The sequence below is a fragment of the Priapulus caudatus genome, unplaced genomic scaffold (genome assembly GCF_000485595.1).
Source record: "Priapulus caudatus unplaced genomic scaffold, Priapulus_caudatus-5.0.1 Scaffold1247, whole genome shotgun sequence".
Lineage (NCBI taxonomy): Eukaryota > Metazoa > Priapulida > Priapulimorpha > Priapulimorphida > Priapulidae > Priapulus > Priapulus caudatus.
In genome coordinates this window covers 66,596-82,616 of record NW_014578308.1, presented here as the reverse complement: position 1 = coordinate 82,616, position 16,021 = coordinate 66,596, and the positions used below count along the sequence as shown (strand labels likewise).

General features: G+C 48.4%; 2 protein-coding genes across 2 annotated transcripts in view; both read right to left on the bottom strand.

The window, feature by feature from the left end:
• Window positions 1–481: 481 nt before the first annotated feature.
• Window positions 482–4,901, bottom strand: LOC106815959 (quinone oxidoreductase-like). Its single transcript, XM_014820495.1, has 4 exons — window positions 4,839–4,901; window positions 3,501–3,603; window positions 2,298–2,402; window positions 482–1,945 (listed from the first exon to the last, which is right to left on the bottom strand). Exons 3-4 carry the CDS (start codon window positions 2,373–2,375, stop codon window positions 1,754–1,756), a joined length of 270 nt encoding a protein of 89 aa, XP_014675981.1. The 5' UTR covers window positions 2,376–2,402; window positions 3,501–3,603; window positions 4,839–4,901; the 3' UTR covers window positions 482–1,753.
• Window positions 3,577–16,021, bottom strand: part of LOC106815956 (quinone oxidoreductase-like) — a 25,971-nt gene continuing 13,526 nt past the window's right edge. Inside the window, exons 2-6 of the mRNA XM_014820493.1 lie at window positions 14,284–14,454; window positions 7,609–7,772; window positions 5,767–5,820; window positions 4,839–4,989; window positions 3,577–3,603 (exon numbers count right to left, since the gene is read on the bottom strand). Of these exons, the coding sequence (XP_014675979.1) occupies window positions 3,577–3,603; window positions 4,839–4,989; window positions 5,767–5,820; window positions 7,609–7,772; window positions 14,284–14,454 (567 nt within the window). The remainder of the gene's footprint in view (window positions 3,604–4,838; window positions 4,990–5,766; window positions 5,821–7,608; window positions 7,773–14,283; window positions 14,455–16,021) is intronic.

Here is a 16,021-nt window from a genome sequence, read left to right as displayed (position 1 = left end):
CACGAATCAAACACTCATAAAGAATATCACTCACAAATAATAACACTCCCAAAGAATCATGTTGTAGACTTATCACAAAGTCGCGTATGAAAATGTATCGTTGATAACGTACAGCTTTTATAAGGTAACTAGAGGGATACCCGGCGTTGCCCGGGGAAATCAGTGGCGTTACTCAGTTGGCGACCGCTTGGTTAAAAGGAAAATACCCCAAAAAAATCTAACTATCTATCTATCCATGCATCCATCCATGCATCCATCCATCCATCCCATTCCATGCCATCGCACCGCATCCCATCCCATCCCATCCCATGACATGCCATGCCATGACATGCCATGCCATGCCATCCCATCCCATGTCATCGCATGCCATCCCATGCCATCGCATGCTATCCCATCCCATCCCAAACAGTAAAAAACAATAAGAAATCAAAAGATAAGACATTGAAAATTAAAAATTAAAATTAAAAAGTAAGAAATTAAAAATAATACATACTAAACAGGTAGGTAAAGGGAAAAAAATTAAAAAAGGGGAAAATAAGTTCCCCAGGTGGAAGAACCCGGAATCACGGTGTAGGAGACGGATGTTCTAGCGATTATGCCACTGCGCCGTTAAATTGACTACGTCACGGATTTTCTATGGTAAAATTTGTAAAATTGTTGTTGCCATTTTTTTACATTAAAAGTAAGAACTAACGGGACTAAACGTATCGTCAAATTCTTACCTGATAAGATTGTTTCTCAACTAGTTTAAATATCTTTAGTTTTCCTCTAGGCTGTGGAGTTCTCTAGTTATGCGAGTACGGACTAATTCGGCTGAACAACTTTACATATATAAGATAGCACAAGGAGCCTAAACGATCAGTCCCGTAGTAGAGAGAATTCGTACACGGAATCCTACGTACACGACCTCTAGTGAAAACTGGGAGTGCTCACCTTACGTAGAAAATGGACACAGGTAGTGTGTACAAGTAACACAGAGACGACATTCATACAACATTAAGTAGTAGTGTATCTACCCCTGCACAACCAATCATAGCATGCACCCAACGATACGTCATGGCGCAGCTCAAATATCACAAATATCTCGATAAAGATATTTACCCTGGTTTATGATAAGTATTATATATCCTACCTATCAGACTCGCGGGACCGGACCTGAATTTGTCGATGCGTGTAATACATATAATCAAGAGCCCATTAACCCCTTTAACGGTAATGGTAAGGTAATGGTAATGGTAATGGTAAGGTAATGGTAAGGTAATGGTAATGGTAAGGGGTTAATGGGCTCTTGATATAATGCGTGTAAAGTTCTATCAGCACAAAATTGTATAGGTGGTCTAATTAGCATATATATACGTTTCTATGATTATAGTGTAAATGTAACCCTGTGTTCACTATGAAATCTCGCGAACATCGCAGCAGAATGGATGCCTACTGTCTGGACAGGATAAGGTGATCTACGAATGTATGTAAGGTGATCCTAAGGAACTGTCTACTCGCTGTGCAATCTCTTTCTCCTCCTCCCTCGCGTACTATATGACCACGTCCAAGGGAGACGCTCTCCTGATCTGTCCCAGCTGCCCCAGCGCGCCTGCTTCCCCCGAGCTACGATCAGCTACGACGAGCTACGACAGCGGACTACAAGAGCGAAAAACCTAACCGAACGCGCAAATATCCCTCCCCCGCCGCTAGACGATCGAAACCATCCACCGCCCCGATGTTACGGATGAAATCTAAGCGTAGGAGATCCATCTCAGAACTTCACGCTGTCCTTTGCCTCGGGAATGATGCTCACGACGAGCTTGCCGCGGGAGCCTGCGCCGGCGAGCGAGTCGAAGTGCGCCTGAGCGACGTCCTCCATGCAGTAGACGTTGGCGACGATGGGCTTCACCTCGTTGTTCTTCTGCATGAGATCGATGTCACGACGCATCGTCTTCAGCTCCTCCTGTAAATAACGAGGTTAAAGAAGAGGAGAGTTAAACAAATAAATTAATAAACAAATTAATAAATGAAGTAATGGTAATGGAGGAAAGTTAAATCCGCACGATAAATGAAAGTCAAATAAACAAACAAACAAATAACAAAAAAAGTAATGGCAACGGTGGAAAGTTAAACCCGCACGACATATGAAAAACAAATAAACAAACAAACAAAATAATAATAACGGATGAAAGTTAAACCTAGAGTCCCTAGTTAAACCCTCACGACAACGCCCTCTTGTGCGCAATCTGTAAACTAACTGGTTCGATTACAGAATGGCACACGTGTTTGAATACTAGCGATAGCTGCGCACGTACGTCCGTAACGCTGAATATGGCCTGTCCGATGATGACAAATTCCAAGCCTATCAGTGCTCCAATGTCCAAGTAGCCCATGCCACCGTATTCCTTAGTGCCTACAACCTATAGAAGAACAAACATGAAAATCTATAGAGGAAGAAACGCACAGGGCCTTCGAAGCTCATGAGTACATTGATATATAGTCCTGAGAATCACCTTTGATCTCGCTAACGCGTAGGGCAATGCTGTTTATTGCTATACCAGGCCCGTAGCCAGCTTTATATTGGGGGGGGGGTTCGTTTTTCAATGTTGGCAATTTGCTCGGCAGGGGCGTGTACAGGATTTGTACCGAGGGGGGGGGGAGGGTCTAACCGTAACCAAAGTTGCGAGCGACGCAAAGGGGGGTGTCATTTTTAAAATTAGACCCCCTCAGATGCGTTTTCTGCGCGAGCAAGGGGGGTCCGGACTCCCTGGACCCCCCCTGTACACGCCCCTGCTCGGGCGCGAAGCGACCAGGCGAGGGGGCACAGCGACCGAGCGGGGGAGGGTGTGGGAGGGGGTGTTCACTGTTCACCCTCGCGCACGATAGAGATTTTGCAATTATTACACTAAAATGGAGCGACCTGAGGTGAAATTCTTGCAAATTTTCAACAAACAAAAAATTTTGGCTTGGGGAGGGCTCGGGAAGGGGGTTCGTTCGAACGCCCGCCGAACCCCCCTGGCTACGTGGCCTGCTATACGGCGTCTTTTCTGCAATGACAACCCATATCACTGGATATATCTATGAAGGGAGTGTGAAGCAGATTTCTCATCTGCCCAACATCCTAGTTCAGCCCTAAAAATAGGCTGATATTGTGCCCAGTTCAAGTGTCTTGGTTCAAAGTATGCTACTTCATTGCCAGTAACTCATTAGTCATAGTGGTGCACATATTTATGTGCCATAGCGCTGTTATTGGCCGAATTATGTCGGTCGTCGTAGCAACGGCTAAATCCATATTTAAACAGCGACCAGAGTAACACGATAATATTGATATTAGTCGATAATGAACTAGCAATGATTTAATTAGCACGATGAATTCGTGAATTAATTCATTAATAACTAATTTAAAAAATAATGAATTATTTAAACAATTATATATTCCGAACAAAGAAGGACAAAGAAAGTAAATGACTTAGTAAAATGAATCGTTTACGGACACAGCAAGAACAGACGATACGTACCAGAAGAGTTCCACCTTTCTTAAGTATCTTTTGGTCTTTGACGGCGTTTACACTGGCCACCAGCTCAAAGATGACATCAACGACCGGCCCCTTTTGTTATAGCCTGCAACCAATCATTCATCGTCATCATCAATCATACAATCAATCAAAATCAATCCAATTCGATCAATCATGCATATCAATCATTCAATAATCAAGGTGAGACGCCTAGCCGCTGCTTTTATAGATAGTGTGTGCGTGTGTTTGTGTGTATGTGGTGAGCGCGCGCGTGTGTGTGTGTGTCTGTAACAAATGACATAAACGTGACGAAATAATAGTTCCAATGTCTGATAGAAATCCAAATTAATTACTGTGTCGCGGGTAGAACGGCGACTAGTGCCGTAGCCTGCAGGGGGCAAGGGGGGCGGCTGCCTCCCTAGATTTTGGAGCCGAAAAAAAAAGTTCAACTAAAAGAGAATTGTTGTAGTCAAGAATGAAGGCTGTACATGTACTTAAAAGTGCCTCAATACCTCATCTCCTGCAATCTACATTTTCAAAATTTTCTGCGGGGAGAACCCCCAGACGCCCCCATCTATCTATCACACCCTCCTGGAAATCGTGGATCCGGCACTGCCTCCCCCCCGGCCTCATCCTGTAAGTCCATCTATATTGATTGTGTCTATGCTCAAATTACCTATCATTATAATTATTCTCTCATTTATATGTTCTCTCTATAATCACACCGTTCCCCTCATCTCATCTCTCTCTTTCTCTCATCTTCTTCTTTCTTTCTCTCTCTCTCTCTCTCTGCTCTCTCTCTCTCTCTCTCTCTCTTTCTCTCTCTCTCTCTCTCACGTCCTCTCTGCTCTCTCTCTCTCTCTCTCTCTCTCTCTCTCTCTAGCTGCTCTCTCTTCTCTCTCTCTCCTCTCGCGCGGCAGCTCTCTCTCGTCTGCTCTCTCTTCTCTCGCTCTCTGTGCTCTGTCTCTGTCTCTGTCTCTCCTACCTCCCTCCTCCCTCTCTCTCTCTCTCTCTCCTCTCATCTCTCTCCGTCTCTCTCATCTCTCTCTTCCTGTCTCTGTCTCTGTCTCTGGGCTCTGTGTTTCTGTCTCTGTCTCTTCCCCTCTGTCTCTCCCTCCCTCTCTCTCTCTTGTGTCTTTCTCTGGTTGTCCATCTCTCTCTATTTATCCCATGTCTGTCTGACCGATTCGTACGCTTGGTATGGTGTGTGTTGTGTGTGTGTGGTGTGTGGTGTGTGGTGTGTGTGCTGTGCCTATATACGAACATAGGCTAATATATATACAATATATAATATATGCAATATAATATATATATATAATATATGCAATTATAGACACATACCAGGATCTGTCTGCCGAGTCTCTCTGCGTCTCTGTGGTTAACGACGTGGTCTGCGCCGCACTTTCGTACCAGCTCTAATACTTCAGCCGTACCCGCAGAGCGATGACATTCAGACTCGCAGCTTAGCGATTTGTACGGCCAGCAGTCCCACCTGCAGAACAACGAATTAACGCTCAGCCCGGGGTCCTAGACCTGCCTACGCGTGTGTGCGTGTGTGCGTGCGTGAGTGTGAGTGCGTACGTGCGTGAGTGTGTGAGTGCGTGTGCTGTACTTGCGCTAGTGCGCGTGTTCGTGCGTGAGTGCGTGTGTGTATGTGCGTGCGTGAGTGCGCGCGTGTGTGTGCGTGCGTGAGTGTTGCGTGTGTATGCGTGCATGCGCGTCTATCGGTACTAGCAGGGGCGTATGCATTTTCCGTGCGCGAGTGTGTGCGTGTGTGTGCGCGCGTGTGTTTGTATATATACGCATGTGTGTGCGTGCTCGAGAAACAAAAAAAAAGAAACACAAACAAACCCACAAACCCACAAACAAACAGTCAAACACACGCCGGTGAAAACATAATCCCTGCCAACCCTTGGCGGAGGTAAATAGAGCCCGTGATTGCTTAACGGTGCCTAGGGCTTCCACTACCAATCACGGCTTCATGAAAGCGAACATAGATGAACATATGTGTTCATATGACATCCGTGACAGTGAAGGCATATTAGCAGTAAGAATGCTACTACATATTATATATATACATATATAGTACATATATTAGTACATACATAGGTAATATTATTAAATCATATATATATATATATATATATATATATATATATATATATATAATATGTAGAGCATTGTGTGTCTACTGTGCATCGCGCTGCTTTAAAGAGCAATGTCGATAAAAATGAAATGCGGCGACGGAATGGTAATCGAGTAAACGTACCGCGCCACTAGCTCCGTGGATGAGCATTCGGTCGTCCCTTTCTTTGCGTGCGCCCTTGGAGAGAAAGAAAGAAACAAATTTCCTCATCGTAGCAGTCTTAAGCTACAGTCACACCAAGCTCCCGGACCGGGCCGGACGCTACCGGACTGATCCGGGGAGAGATCCTTGTTGGGTCCTGGACGGTCCTGGACGGTCCGGGCCGGTCCGGGGTGGTCCTTGATGGTCCTGCGTATTCCGGGATATCGCCCCGGAAGTGTTAAACTGTTTAAAATTTCCGGGGTGATTCGGGACGGTCCGGGAAATTTTCCCCATCCGGGGTGGTCCTGGACGGTCCGTGGCGCGTCCGTGGTAGGTCCGGAACAGTCCGTAGTGGCACCGTGTTGAACCGGGCCCATCCGTGGCCATCCGTGTCGTTTTTGTCGGCCACGGATCACTACGGATCAAGTCGGACCCAACACGGATGGGAACACTGATGAGCACGGATGGGCCAGGATGGGGCCGGACCAGGCCGGATCAGGTCCGTGGTGGTCCGAGGCAGTCCGGAGCTGGCCGGGGCGGTCCGTATAGTCACTCCGTGCTGGGGCCGGCTTCATCCGGGCTTAATCCAGGATGGTCCGTGGCGCTGCCGTGCTGGTCCGACCTGATCCGGCCCGATGATGCTTTTTTTCGACCGTCTCGTAATTTTTTCACCCGGATCGCCACGGATTATAAATTTTACGGTCCGGGGAGATCCTGCCCCATCCGCGGTAATCCGTGGACAGTCCGGCCCCAGTGTGGCTGAGGCTTAATTTAAGGGTCAGGTGCAAACAGGTGATCAAGTGTATAGATTAATTATACATTAATTATACATTAATTATACATTAATTATGCATTCTAGGAGCGTCATAATAATTATAGACACTGATGATGTCTATATTAAGACACTCCTGGTTCTATTACACGCGGTTCCTTGGCATAAGGAATCATTTACATGAACACGATAGTGCTTTAGCAGTGTTGCAGATTTAATAAAACGTCGTTTGAATTTTCGTGCATAATGCCATAAAACCGCGTGATTTCCCGGCGTCTCAATAGACGGAATTCTATATTAATAAATAGTATTATAAATAATACAACTATACTCAATAAATAATTCTAACAAGAGAACTAGCTAGGGCAGTGAAAAAAATAATTAACGTTTTGGGATCGAATTCCATCGCTGCCTGACACTATACACTATACAGTGCTCAATTTTAACAGTCTCTTCAGGATTTTCTAACAGGATTTTCTCTCGGGCAACTACAAATTGCTTCCGTGGTTGTCCGGTGTCCAACCTCTAAATTTATTTTAAAATTTATTTTTTAATTTGTTAATTTTCAATTTTTGCTCATCTGTGACTTGACACAGTGTTAATGTAAATGTTATGAAATAAATTTCATGCAACTTTTAATTACTATTATTATACGTCATTCATCCCAGCATCATTTACCACATTACCAATATTTTATTCTCTTCATATAATGAGTGAAACAATGCGAATGGCCATGTCTGCTGTCACTGCAATACGTACAAAATGTACATGATTATAGGCCTTTTGCTTTACAGCACTGAGCACGTGAGCAGAGCGCATGCAGCACATGTTTGAATAATATCCGGACAACCAAAACTCTTTAGGGACAACCATATGCTACTCTCTTGGTTGTCCTCCGAACAACTTCCCAAAAAACCTTAAAATTGAGCACTGCTATATACTAGACACTGTACACAGCTAATCAATATGACGCATGTAAGAATACTACACTACACATCCACCACAGTGACTCATGCTGTACTCAGTCACACGCACACACAGCTCTCACTCACTTGATGTCGATGACTCGCAGTGCAGTCAGAAAAGGAATGCCCAGCGCAGCTCCCTGCGTATAGCTCAACTTCGGCGATAGATGGAAGACGAATTTGGCGTCGATTAGGGCGTATTCGGCGCATGTTCCCGTAGCGCTGAACAGCCAGAAGACGCGTTCACCTTTCTGAAATCACGAAGCGCGATCACGTGAGCACGAAGCCATGAAGCCATGAATTAAGATCTCTGCTAAGATACGACGCAATGGCACGCGAACGATCCGGGATCCGCATCCGAGATTTTTTTTTTTGCATCCGAGATTGTAAGCGTACATACTAGCGTGTCGTTATCAAGAGTTGATAATACATGTGTAGCGGTGGCACCGGACCCTCGGGTTCCCAGTACGCGTATGGTGGGGGGTAGCTCCCTGGGAACCGGAGTATGGGTTAATGTTCCGTGTTTGTGACTGTATAATTATTTGTGATGTCTGCTGTCTATTAGTGTGCGTTTTCGTGGTGTTTTGCCGGCTCATCAATTACCGATGTAGATAGACGAGTCCCTACATGGGGGCAGCCATGTTGGGTTAGCCACCCCCTCTAGCGGCCGTGAGTGGCGCGGGCCGTGTGAACAGCTAGTGTAGTGCCGTGTGGACACACGGTACGCAGTTCTGTGCTGGAATCGGTTGAGGGAGGACTCTTCAGGTAGTATGTAGTCTCGTCCACTAGTGTGCATGGTGTGGAGAGGCTTGTTGAGCTGTGTGTGGTTGTATGGTGACAGTTAGCGTACGAGTACCCGTGGTAGAGGTACTGTACGGGTGTTTGACGTGGCTTGCCTCATGTGTGAGAGAGACAAGCGCGTTGGTTAATTGGTGAGTAGGCACTGTCGTATTGTCCTGTTGTTGTGGGGCGAGTAAATAATACAGTACTAGAGTAGAAGTATTAACTCTTATGCACGAATAGAGGGGAAGTTAGTCTATTCGTGCACGGCTGCACGGGAAGGGAGGCTGCCGGTTACTGTAGCCCTTTGCCCGGCTGCGTTCATAGTTCATTCTATTTGTTTAACCTCTGTGCACACCCCGGGTATACACTTGTTATTCAACGTAACGTAAGGCCAGCAGGCAGGGTGGGGTCACCCCGTTGTTGTGTGTGTGCGTGTCGTTACTCGTCTTGCATTGTTGACTAACTACACGACGCACCGGAACCGGAACACAGTGGACCGGGTTATTGCGGTGGGAGCGCAGTAGCACTGAGGCGCTCAGGTGGCTAGCGGAGTCCGGGTGGCAACAATACGGCCATTTCAATGCCTCCGGGCACAACAGGTGAGTGAGATACCTAAGGTTGTTGATAGTCACTACGTTTCGACCGATGGTGCCATCGGGTGTCGCCGGAAGATCCTAAAACGCTACAGTGGTGCCGTGCCAGTGACCAGTGTAACTTCGGCTACACTGGTGGGCTTGCCAGTTGCAGACTCTTTGTAACAGTGGTTGCATTTGGTGCCGTGGTTTGCCGGTTGCGTATTAGTCGTAGAGTGGTTTTGTTAGTTGACGCTTGACGGGAGAGCGGCGTGAGATGCCGCCTAATGGTGCCGCTCGTGAGAGGCGACATCTAGGCGTGGTAATTGCACCTGACCTTTACAGATGTTTACATTACTTACTTACTGATTTTTACAGGGTCGTTGTTGAGACACGGGTGGTGGGCCGTGGAGGCTAGTTTTACTCCGCCAGTGACCCCTTCTCCAGGAAAAGAGCGGGAATTGTTAAGGACGTCCCCACGTCGTCGTGAGCCAGTCGCATGGTTTGCTCTGCTCAACGACTATGTGGCAGCAGCACGCGCTGAATGGTTGCCGTTGGTGGCTCGGCTGTTTCTCCGGGGTTTCCTCAGAAATTTGGTCTAGGTATGGTTAAGGGGAGCCCTTCTCGGGTAAGGCTGTTATTCAATTAGGAGGCTTCTGCAGCAGTTGATTGAGTCAGGTCTCTTTGCTGGGTAAAGGTTGTTAATGAGCGACGAGATAACGGTTGGTGGGTTTAAGCTTCCCCAGATGATGTAGTGAGGGTTGTTGGCGTAGATAACCTGTATGTCTACAAAGGTGCGAGTGCGCCAGTCTCCTGGTTGGCGGATAGGGCTGATGGTGTTGACGCAGAGGTTGTTGATGGGTCTTGGTGGTCCGGGGAACGTGGCGGGTCAAATCGCAAATGATCTGCGCGGCACGGATTCCCAGGTGAAGGATGATACAGAGTCGGACGAGTATGATGGCTCAGGATTTTCTCGTTCTAGCCTCAAGACACAAGCGGTAAAGTTGCGTCAGGTGGTTGGCCCTCAGATTGGTTCTGGGGAGGTACACTGGTAGCTGGGCAATCGAGGGACCGGTTGGGAGGTTTTGAGTTCTCTAACCCGGTGCAACGTACACCAGGCAAGAGATTAGTGAAAGCTCCGTGTCACTACGGATATGCGTCCCCGTAGTTGTGCTCTCAGACCGAGGAGTGACTGTTGGTTCGTGGGAGCAAGCCATATAATGGTAGCTAGTTCGCGTTCGGGTAACGACAGTCTATTCGCTTGCCATGATTGGTAACAATTCCATGCAGTCTGTAATTCCCGGATAATGTTGTTGTGCCATGTTAATTCTTGGTGCGGTAAGGTAACCCTGGATGTCGTGTGTGTCATGACTGTCTTCGGTGGATTATTCTCCTGGTTATTGTCAGGCCGAGTGTTTCAGGGCTCGTCATAGCATTTCGGGAGGCTATGCTGTCTGTGCTGCCCGGGTTGCGGCGTTTCGGTCTGCGGGACAGGCCTGGTGATGCCGATATATCCAGTGTGTTCCCCTCTTCCGGGGTGTTTCTGATAATACTACCTCACCTTGCTTGAGCGCTTGGTAGCAGTGTAAGCTGCAGCTGGACTGGTTCCCAGGTGCGTGGTGCCGCTATGGCCAGGCGCAACTCTGGGCATCCGGAGCTCCGTGGGGGGCCAGGATGACAGTCTCTCGCCAGTAGCTTGTTTTGGGCGGACTTGTAGGGGCTCTCGGAGTTCCTGATCCGTGGCTAACGCAGATATGGTGGCCACTGGGCCGGCCATGTTGCGGGGTAGGGACGGGGTGCGGGTTCCAGACTGCTACGGACCGTGTTGGTCGGCCAAGCGACAACCCCCATATGCTCCATAAAAATGTAGCACCACACTGATTCGGGCATCTGTTTGGGAGCACCCGAGGTAGTTGCGTCACGTGTGTTCTCTAGCTGGCTGGTACCGCGCTACTCACCCACGGGCATTCAGATTTATTACCCTTGATCGGAACGAATTTGGGGTTTGTTCCCCGTTAGTGTCGGAGTTTGAGACGGATTCCGGAGTTTTCCTTAAAAACTCCGAAATCCGCATCACGTGATGGTCGAGGGTGTGGTTTGTAAACTCTGACGTATTTCAGACTGGTAGGGGAAGGCCTGTTTGATTACCGAAATGTACGTGTGAGTTGCTCATTTCAGGAGAACGAAGGAGGCAGCCTGAGGGAGGAGCTGCGCCGGAGGCCGGGAAGCAGGTTCGGGAGGAGGATCTGCTCGGCGAGGAGAAACTGGAGGCGATGGAGCTCGGCGATGGGCGCGCAGAGATGCCCTTCGTGGACGAGCTGCTATTGTTCCCCCTGACAGTGATGGTGACCCCAGTGGCAGGGGCCGAGTTGGCGTCCAGAGAGAAGCGTGCCGCAGTTGTCAAGACGCTCATCCAGGCAGTGTGATCCCCGCCGGAGCTTCGCCATCTGCGGAAGCGACGAGCGACTCCCCGACAGCTGAGGAGACAGCGGCGGCGAGGGACAAGGTAGTGGTGGCCTGCGAGGGACCCGCCGTTGGCGACGGTGGAGTGTCTATCGTGGAGGAGCAGTGCCCTGCACCAGGGGTTCGGGACGGCCAGCGGGAGCCACCCCACCCTGGTCCCCGGCAGGAGGGAGCCGGGCCCGCCCCGGTGAATGGGGAACAGGGCAGAAAGGCACAGAGGGGCTTGGCGGCGAAGCAGGCTGACCGCCCGGGCACGAGCACAGTAGGGCTCACAACCCCACCCCGTGCACCGGTGAGAAGTGCCGCCGCACGTGCAGCGACGCTCAGGGAGGCAGCGTCGGCGATCGGCGAGGAAGGCGCAGAGGATGACAGGCCAGCACCGAGATAGATCCAGCTGGTCTCCTCTACGTCGGGTGCCGGTGCACCGCTAGGTATGTTTTTGAGATCGTCCTGACGGTCGATCTTGAAGGGGGGAGGAGTGTAGCGGTGGCACCGGACCCTCGGGTTCCCAGTACGGTGGGGGGGTAGCTCCCTGGGAACCGGGTATAGGTTAATGTTTCGTGTTTGTGACTGTATAATTATTTGTGATGTCTGCTGTCTATTAGTGTGCGTTTTCGTGGTGTTTTGCCGGCTCATCAATTAACGATGTAGATAGACGAGTCCCTACATGGGGGCCGCCATGTTGTGTGCGGTAGTCCCCCCTCTAGCGGCAGAGAGTGGCGCGGGCCGTATGAACAGCTAGTGGTGTGGTAGGGCCGTGTGAAGATACGCAGTTAGTTCGGCTCTGGTATCGATTGAGGGAGAACTTGTAGTGCAGTTCGTCCCGGGAATCGGTTGAGGGAGGACTCGTCAGGTAGTATGTAGTCTCGTCCACTCCGTGAGTGTGCATGGAGTGGAGAGGCTTGTTGAGCTGTGTGTGGTTGTATTGTGGAGATTTCGGGGGTGTGTAACTTACAGGAGCAGTAGACTAGATCAGGAGGGATAGATTGAACTCACAGTATAGATGGAATAACCATATATATAGACTAAAAGCAGGATAAAATATAGACAGCATGTAAATATCAATGCCTGGGCGCGGCCATCTTGGATCATGCTAACACTGCTGGTGCTGCTGCCTGTCGGGGGAAAACAAGGAATAGTTACTTAGGCATGGGTTGCATGAGATGATGCAATAATCCGTACCCACCACGGTGATTGAGTCAGCAGGTGAAAGGATTGCACCACAGTGATTGCGCCAGTGAACGAAATCTGTGCGTTGCCAGCTAGGTATATAAGGCGTGCCGAACAGAGCAGTAGGAAGAAGAAGAAGAAGAAGAGGACGAAGAGAAAGAGGAAGGAGGTAGTTAGGTACAGGTCTAGGAAAAAGAGGAAGAGGAAGAAGAAGAAGGAGAGGAAGCAGCCGAGGAAGAAGAGAAAGAGGGAGAGTTATTTTTCAGGTATAGGTTAGGTAGGGAAACGGGAAGAGAAAGGAGAGGAGGAAGAGAGGGAGCGAGAAAGCGTCAGAGAGGATAGAAGCACAGGTTTTCAGGTAGGTGTAAACCGGAGCCGAACGGGAGAGGGGAATAAAACGAGCACAGCGAAGAACGGCATTCTGGTAGAGCTAGGAGCGACTGCGAGGAAGTTACCTGGGAGACTGCTTAGGTCCACGCGAAGCTAGGACGAACGTGAGGGAAGAAGACGAAACCGGCGACGCGTAAATATTAGACGAGATCGATAGAAGGTCCGCTGCATATACGAATGCAGGGGAATCATTTGTACACTAGTAACACGCAATAAAAGCTATATAACCGTACCGTTAACCGAATCTCAGCGTGTTCTGTTTAACTGGTGCTATCTGTTATCTGCTACGTGACATCACCGTCCTGCCTAATACACCGGCAGGAGCGGACACTGAATCCCACTACTGGACACGCGTTACGAAATAACATCTGTCGAACCGTAGTCGGCCACCCCTAGGGCCACTACAGTATGGTGACAGTTAGCGTACGAGTACCCGTGGTAGAGGTACTGTACGGTCACGGATGTTTGACGTGGCTTGCCTCATGGGTAAGAGAGACACGCGCGTCAGTTAATTGGTGAGTAGGCACTGTCGTATTGTCCTGTTGTTGTGGGGCGAGTAAATAATACAGTACTGGAGTAGAAGTATTAACTCTGCACAAATAGAGGGGAAGTTAGTCTATTCGTGCACGGCTGCACGGGAAGGGAGGCTGCCGGTTACTGTAGCCCTTTGCCCGGCTGCGTTCATAGTTCATTCTATTTGTTTAACCTCTGTGCACACCCCGGGTGTACACTTGTTATTCAACGTAACGTAAGGCCAGCAGGCAGGGTGGGGTCACCCCGTTGTTGTGTGTGTGCGTGTCATTACTCGTCTTGCATTGTTGACTAACTACACGATGCACCGGAACCAGAACACAGTGGAACGGGTTATCGCGGTGGGAGCGCAGTAGCACTGAGGCGCTCGGGTGGCTAGCGGAGTCCGGGTGGCGACGATACGGCCATTTCAACGCCTCCAAGCACAATTGAGTGAGATACCTAAGGTTGTTGCTATAGTCACTACGTTTCGACCGGTGGCGCCATCGGGTGTCGCCGGAAGATCTTAAAACGCTACACATGTGTGTTGTTACACATAATGTATTATTATTAAGAGTATTACATTGTACATACATGTATATACTATTAACACTTGTCGTTATCTATACTTGTTCTCACAGCCGGTCCTAACATACACGAGGCCCGAATCTATGGTAGGATACCGCAGATACCCATATGGTAGTACTTCTCATTAGTGAACATTACTACCACTGTAAAACAAGTAAGTTAAGTTCTTATTTAGCCAGTTTAGGTATGAACTGCCGCGCGCATGCGCACATCTGTCCTAACTACAACAACAACAACAACAACAACAACAACAACAACCAGCGTCGTGTCGGATGGGATCACTGACCTTCAGATGTTTGACCTTGGATCCGACGCTCTCGACCGTGCCGGCACCGTCCATGCCGTCGGTGTACGGCACGCTGCCGCCGCCGGTGACGAAGGGCGGCGGCGGGAAGTGGCCGGCACGGATGAGCACGTCGATGGGGTTCGGACCGTAGGCGTGCACCTTGACCAGTACCTGCGGACAACAACAACAATCAGCTGCTACAGGTGTGTTGTATCTACGTACACCTGGCTTCCCATGCGCGGAGCATCGGTAACACAATATATATATATACATATATATATATATAGAGAGAGAGAGAGATGAGATTTTGCAATTATTACACTAAAATGGAGCGACCTGAGGTGAAATTCTTGCAAATTTTCAACAACAAAAAATTTTGGCTTGGGGGAGGGCTCGGGAAGGGGGGTTCGTTCGAACCCCCCGAACCCCCCTGGCTACGTGCCTGGCTATACGGCGTCTTTCTTGCAATGCTAACCCATATCACTGGATATATCTATGAAGGGAGCGTGAAGCAGATTTCTCATTCGCCCAACATCCTAGTTCAGCCCTAAAAATAGGCTGATATTGTGCCCAGTTCAAGTGTCTTGGTTCAAAGTATGCTACTCATTGCCAGTAACTCATTAGTCATAGTGGTGCACATATTATGTGCCATAGCGCTGTTATTGGCCGAATTATGTCGGTCGTCGTAGCAACGGCTAAATCCATATTTAAACAGCGAACAGAGTAACACGATAATATTGATATTAGCCGATAATGAACTAGCAATGATTTAATTAGCGCAATGAATTCGTGAATTAATTCATTAATAACTAATTTATAAAATAATGAATTATTTAAACAATTATATATTCCGAACAAAGAAGGACAAAGAAAGTAAATGACTTAGTGAAATGAATCGTTTACGGACCAGCAAGAACAGACGATACGTACCAGAAGAGTTCCACCTTTCTTAAGTATCTTTTGGTCTTTGACGGCGTTTACACTGGCCACCAGCTCAAAGATGACATCAACACCGGCCCCTTTTGTTATAGCCTGCAACCAATCATTCATCGTCATCAATCAATCAATCAATCAATCAATCAATCAATCGATCAATCATCAATCAATCATTCATAATCAAGGTGAGAACGCCTAGCCGGCTGCTTTTATAGATAGTGTGTGCGTGTGTTTGTGTGTATGTGTGAGCGCGCGCGTGTGTGTGTGTGTCTGTACAAATGACATAAACGTGACGAAAATAATAGTTCCAATGTCTGATAGAAATCCAATTAATTACTGTGTCGCGGGTAGAACCGACTAGTGCCGTAGCCTGCAGGGGGCAAGGGGGGCGGCTGCCTCCCTAGATTTTGGAGCCGAAAAAAAAAAGTTCAACTAAAAGAGAATTGTCGTAGTCAGAATGAAGGCTGTACATGTACTTAAAAGTGCCTCAAATACCATCTCCTGCAATCTACATTTTCAAAATTTTCTGCGGGGAGAACCCCCAGACCCCCCATCTATCTATCACCCCTCCTGGAAATCGTGGATCCGGCACTGCCTCCCCCCCCCAGGCCTCATCCTGTAGTCCATCTATATTGATTGTGTCTATCTCAAATTACCTATCATTATAATTATTCCTCTCATTTATATGTCTTCTCTATAATCACACGCTCCCCTCATCTCATCTCTCTCTTTCTCTCATCTCTCTCTTTCTTTCTCTCTCTCTCTCTCTCTCTCTCTCTCTCTCTCTCTCTCTCTCTCTCTC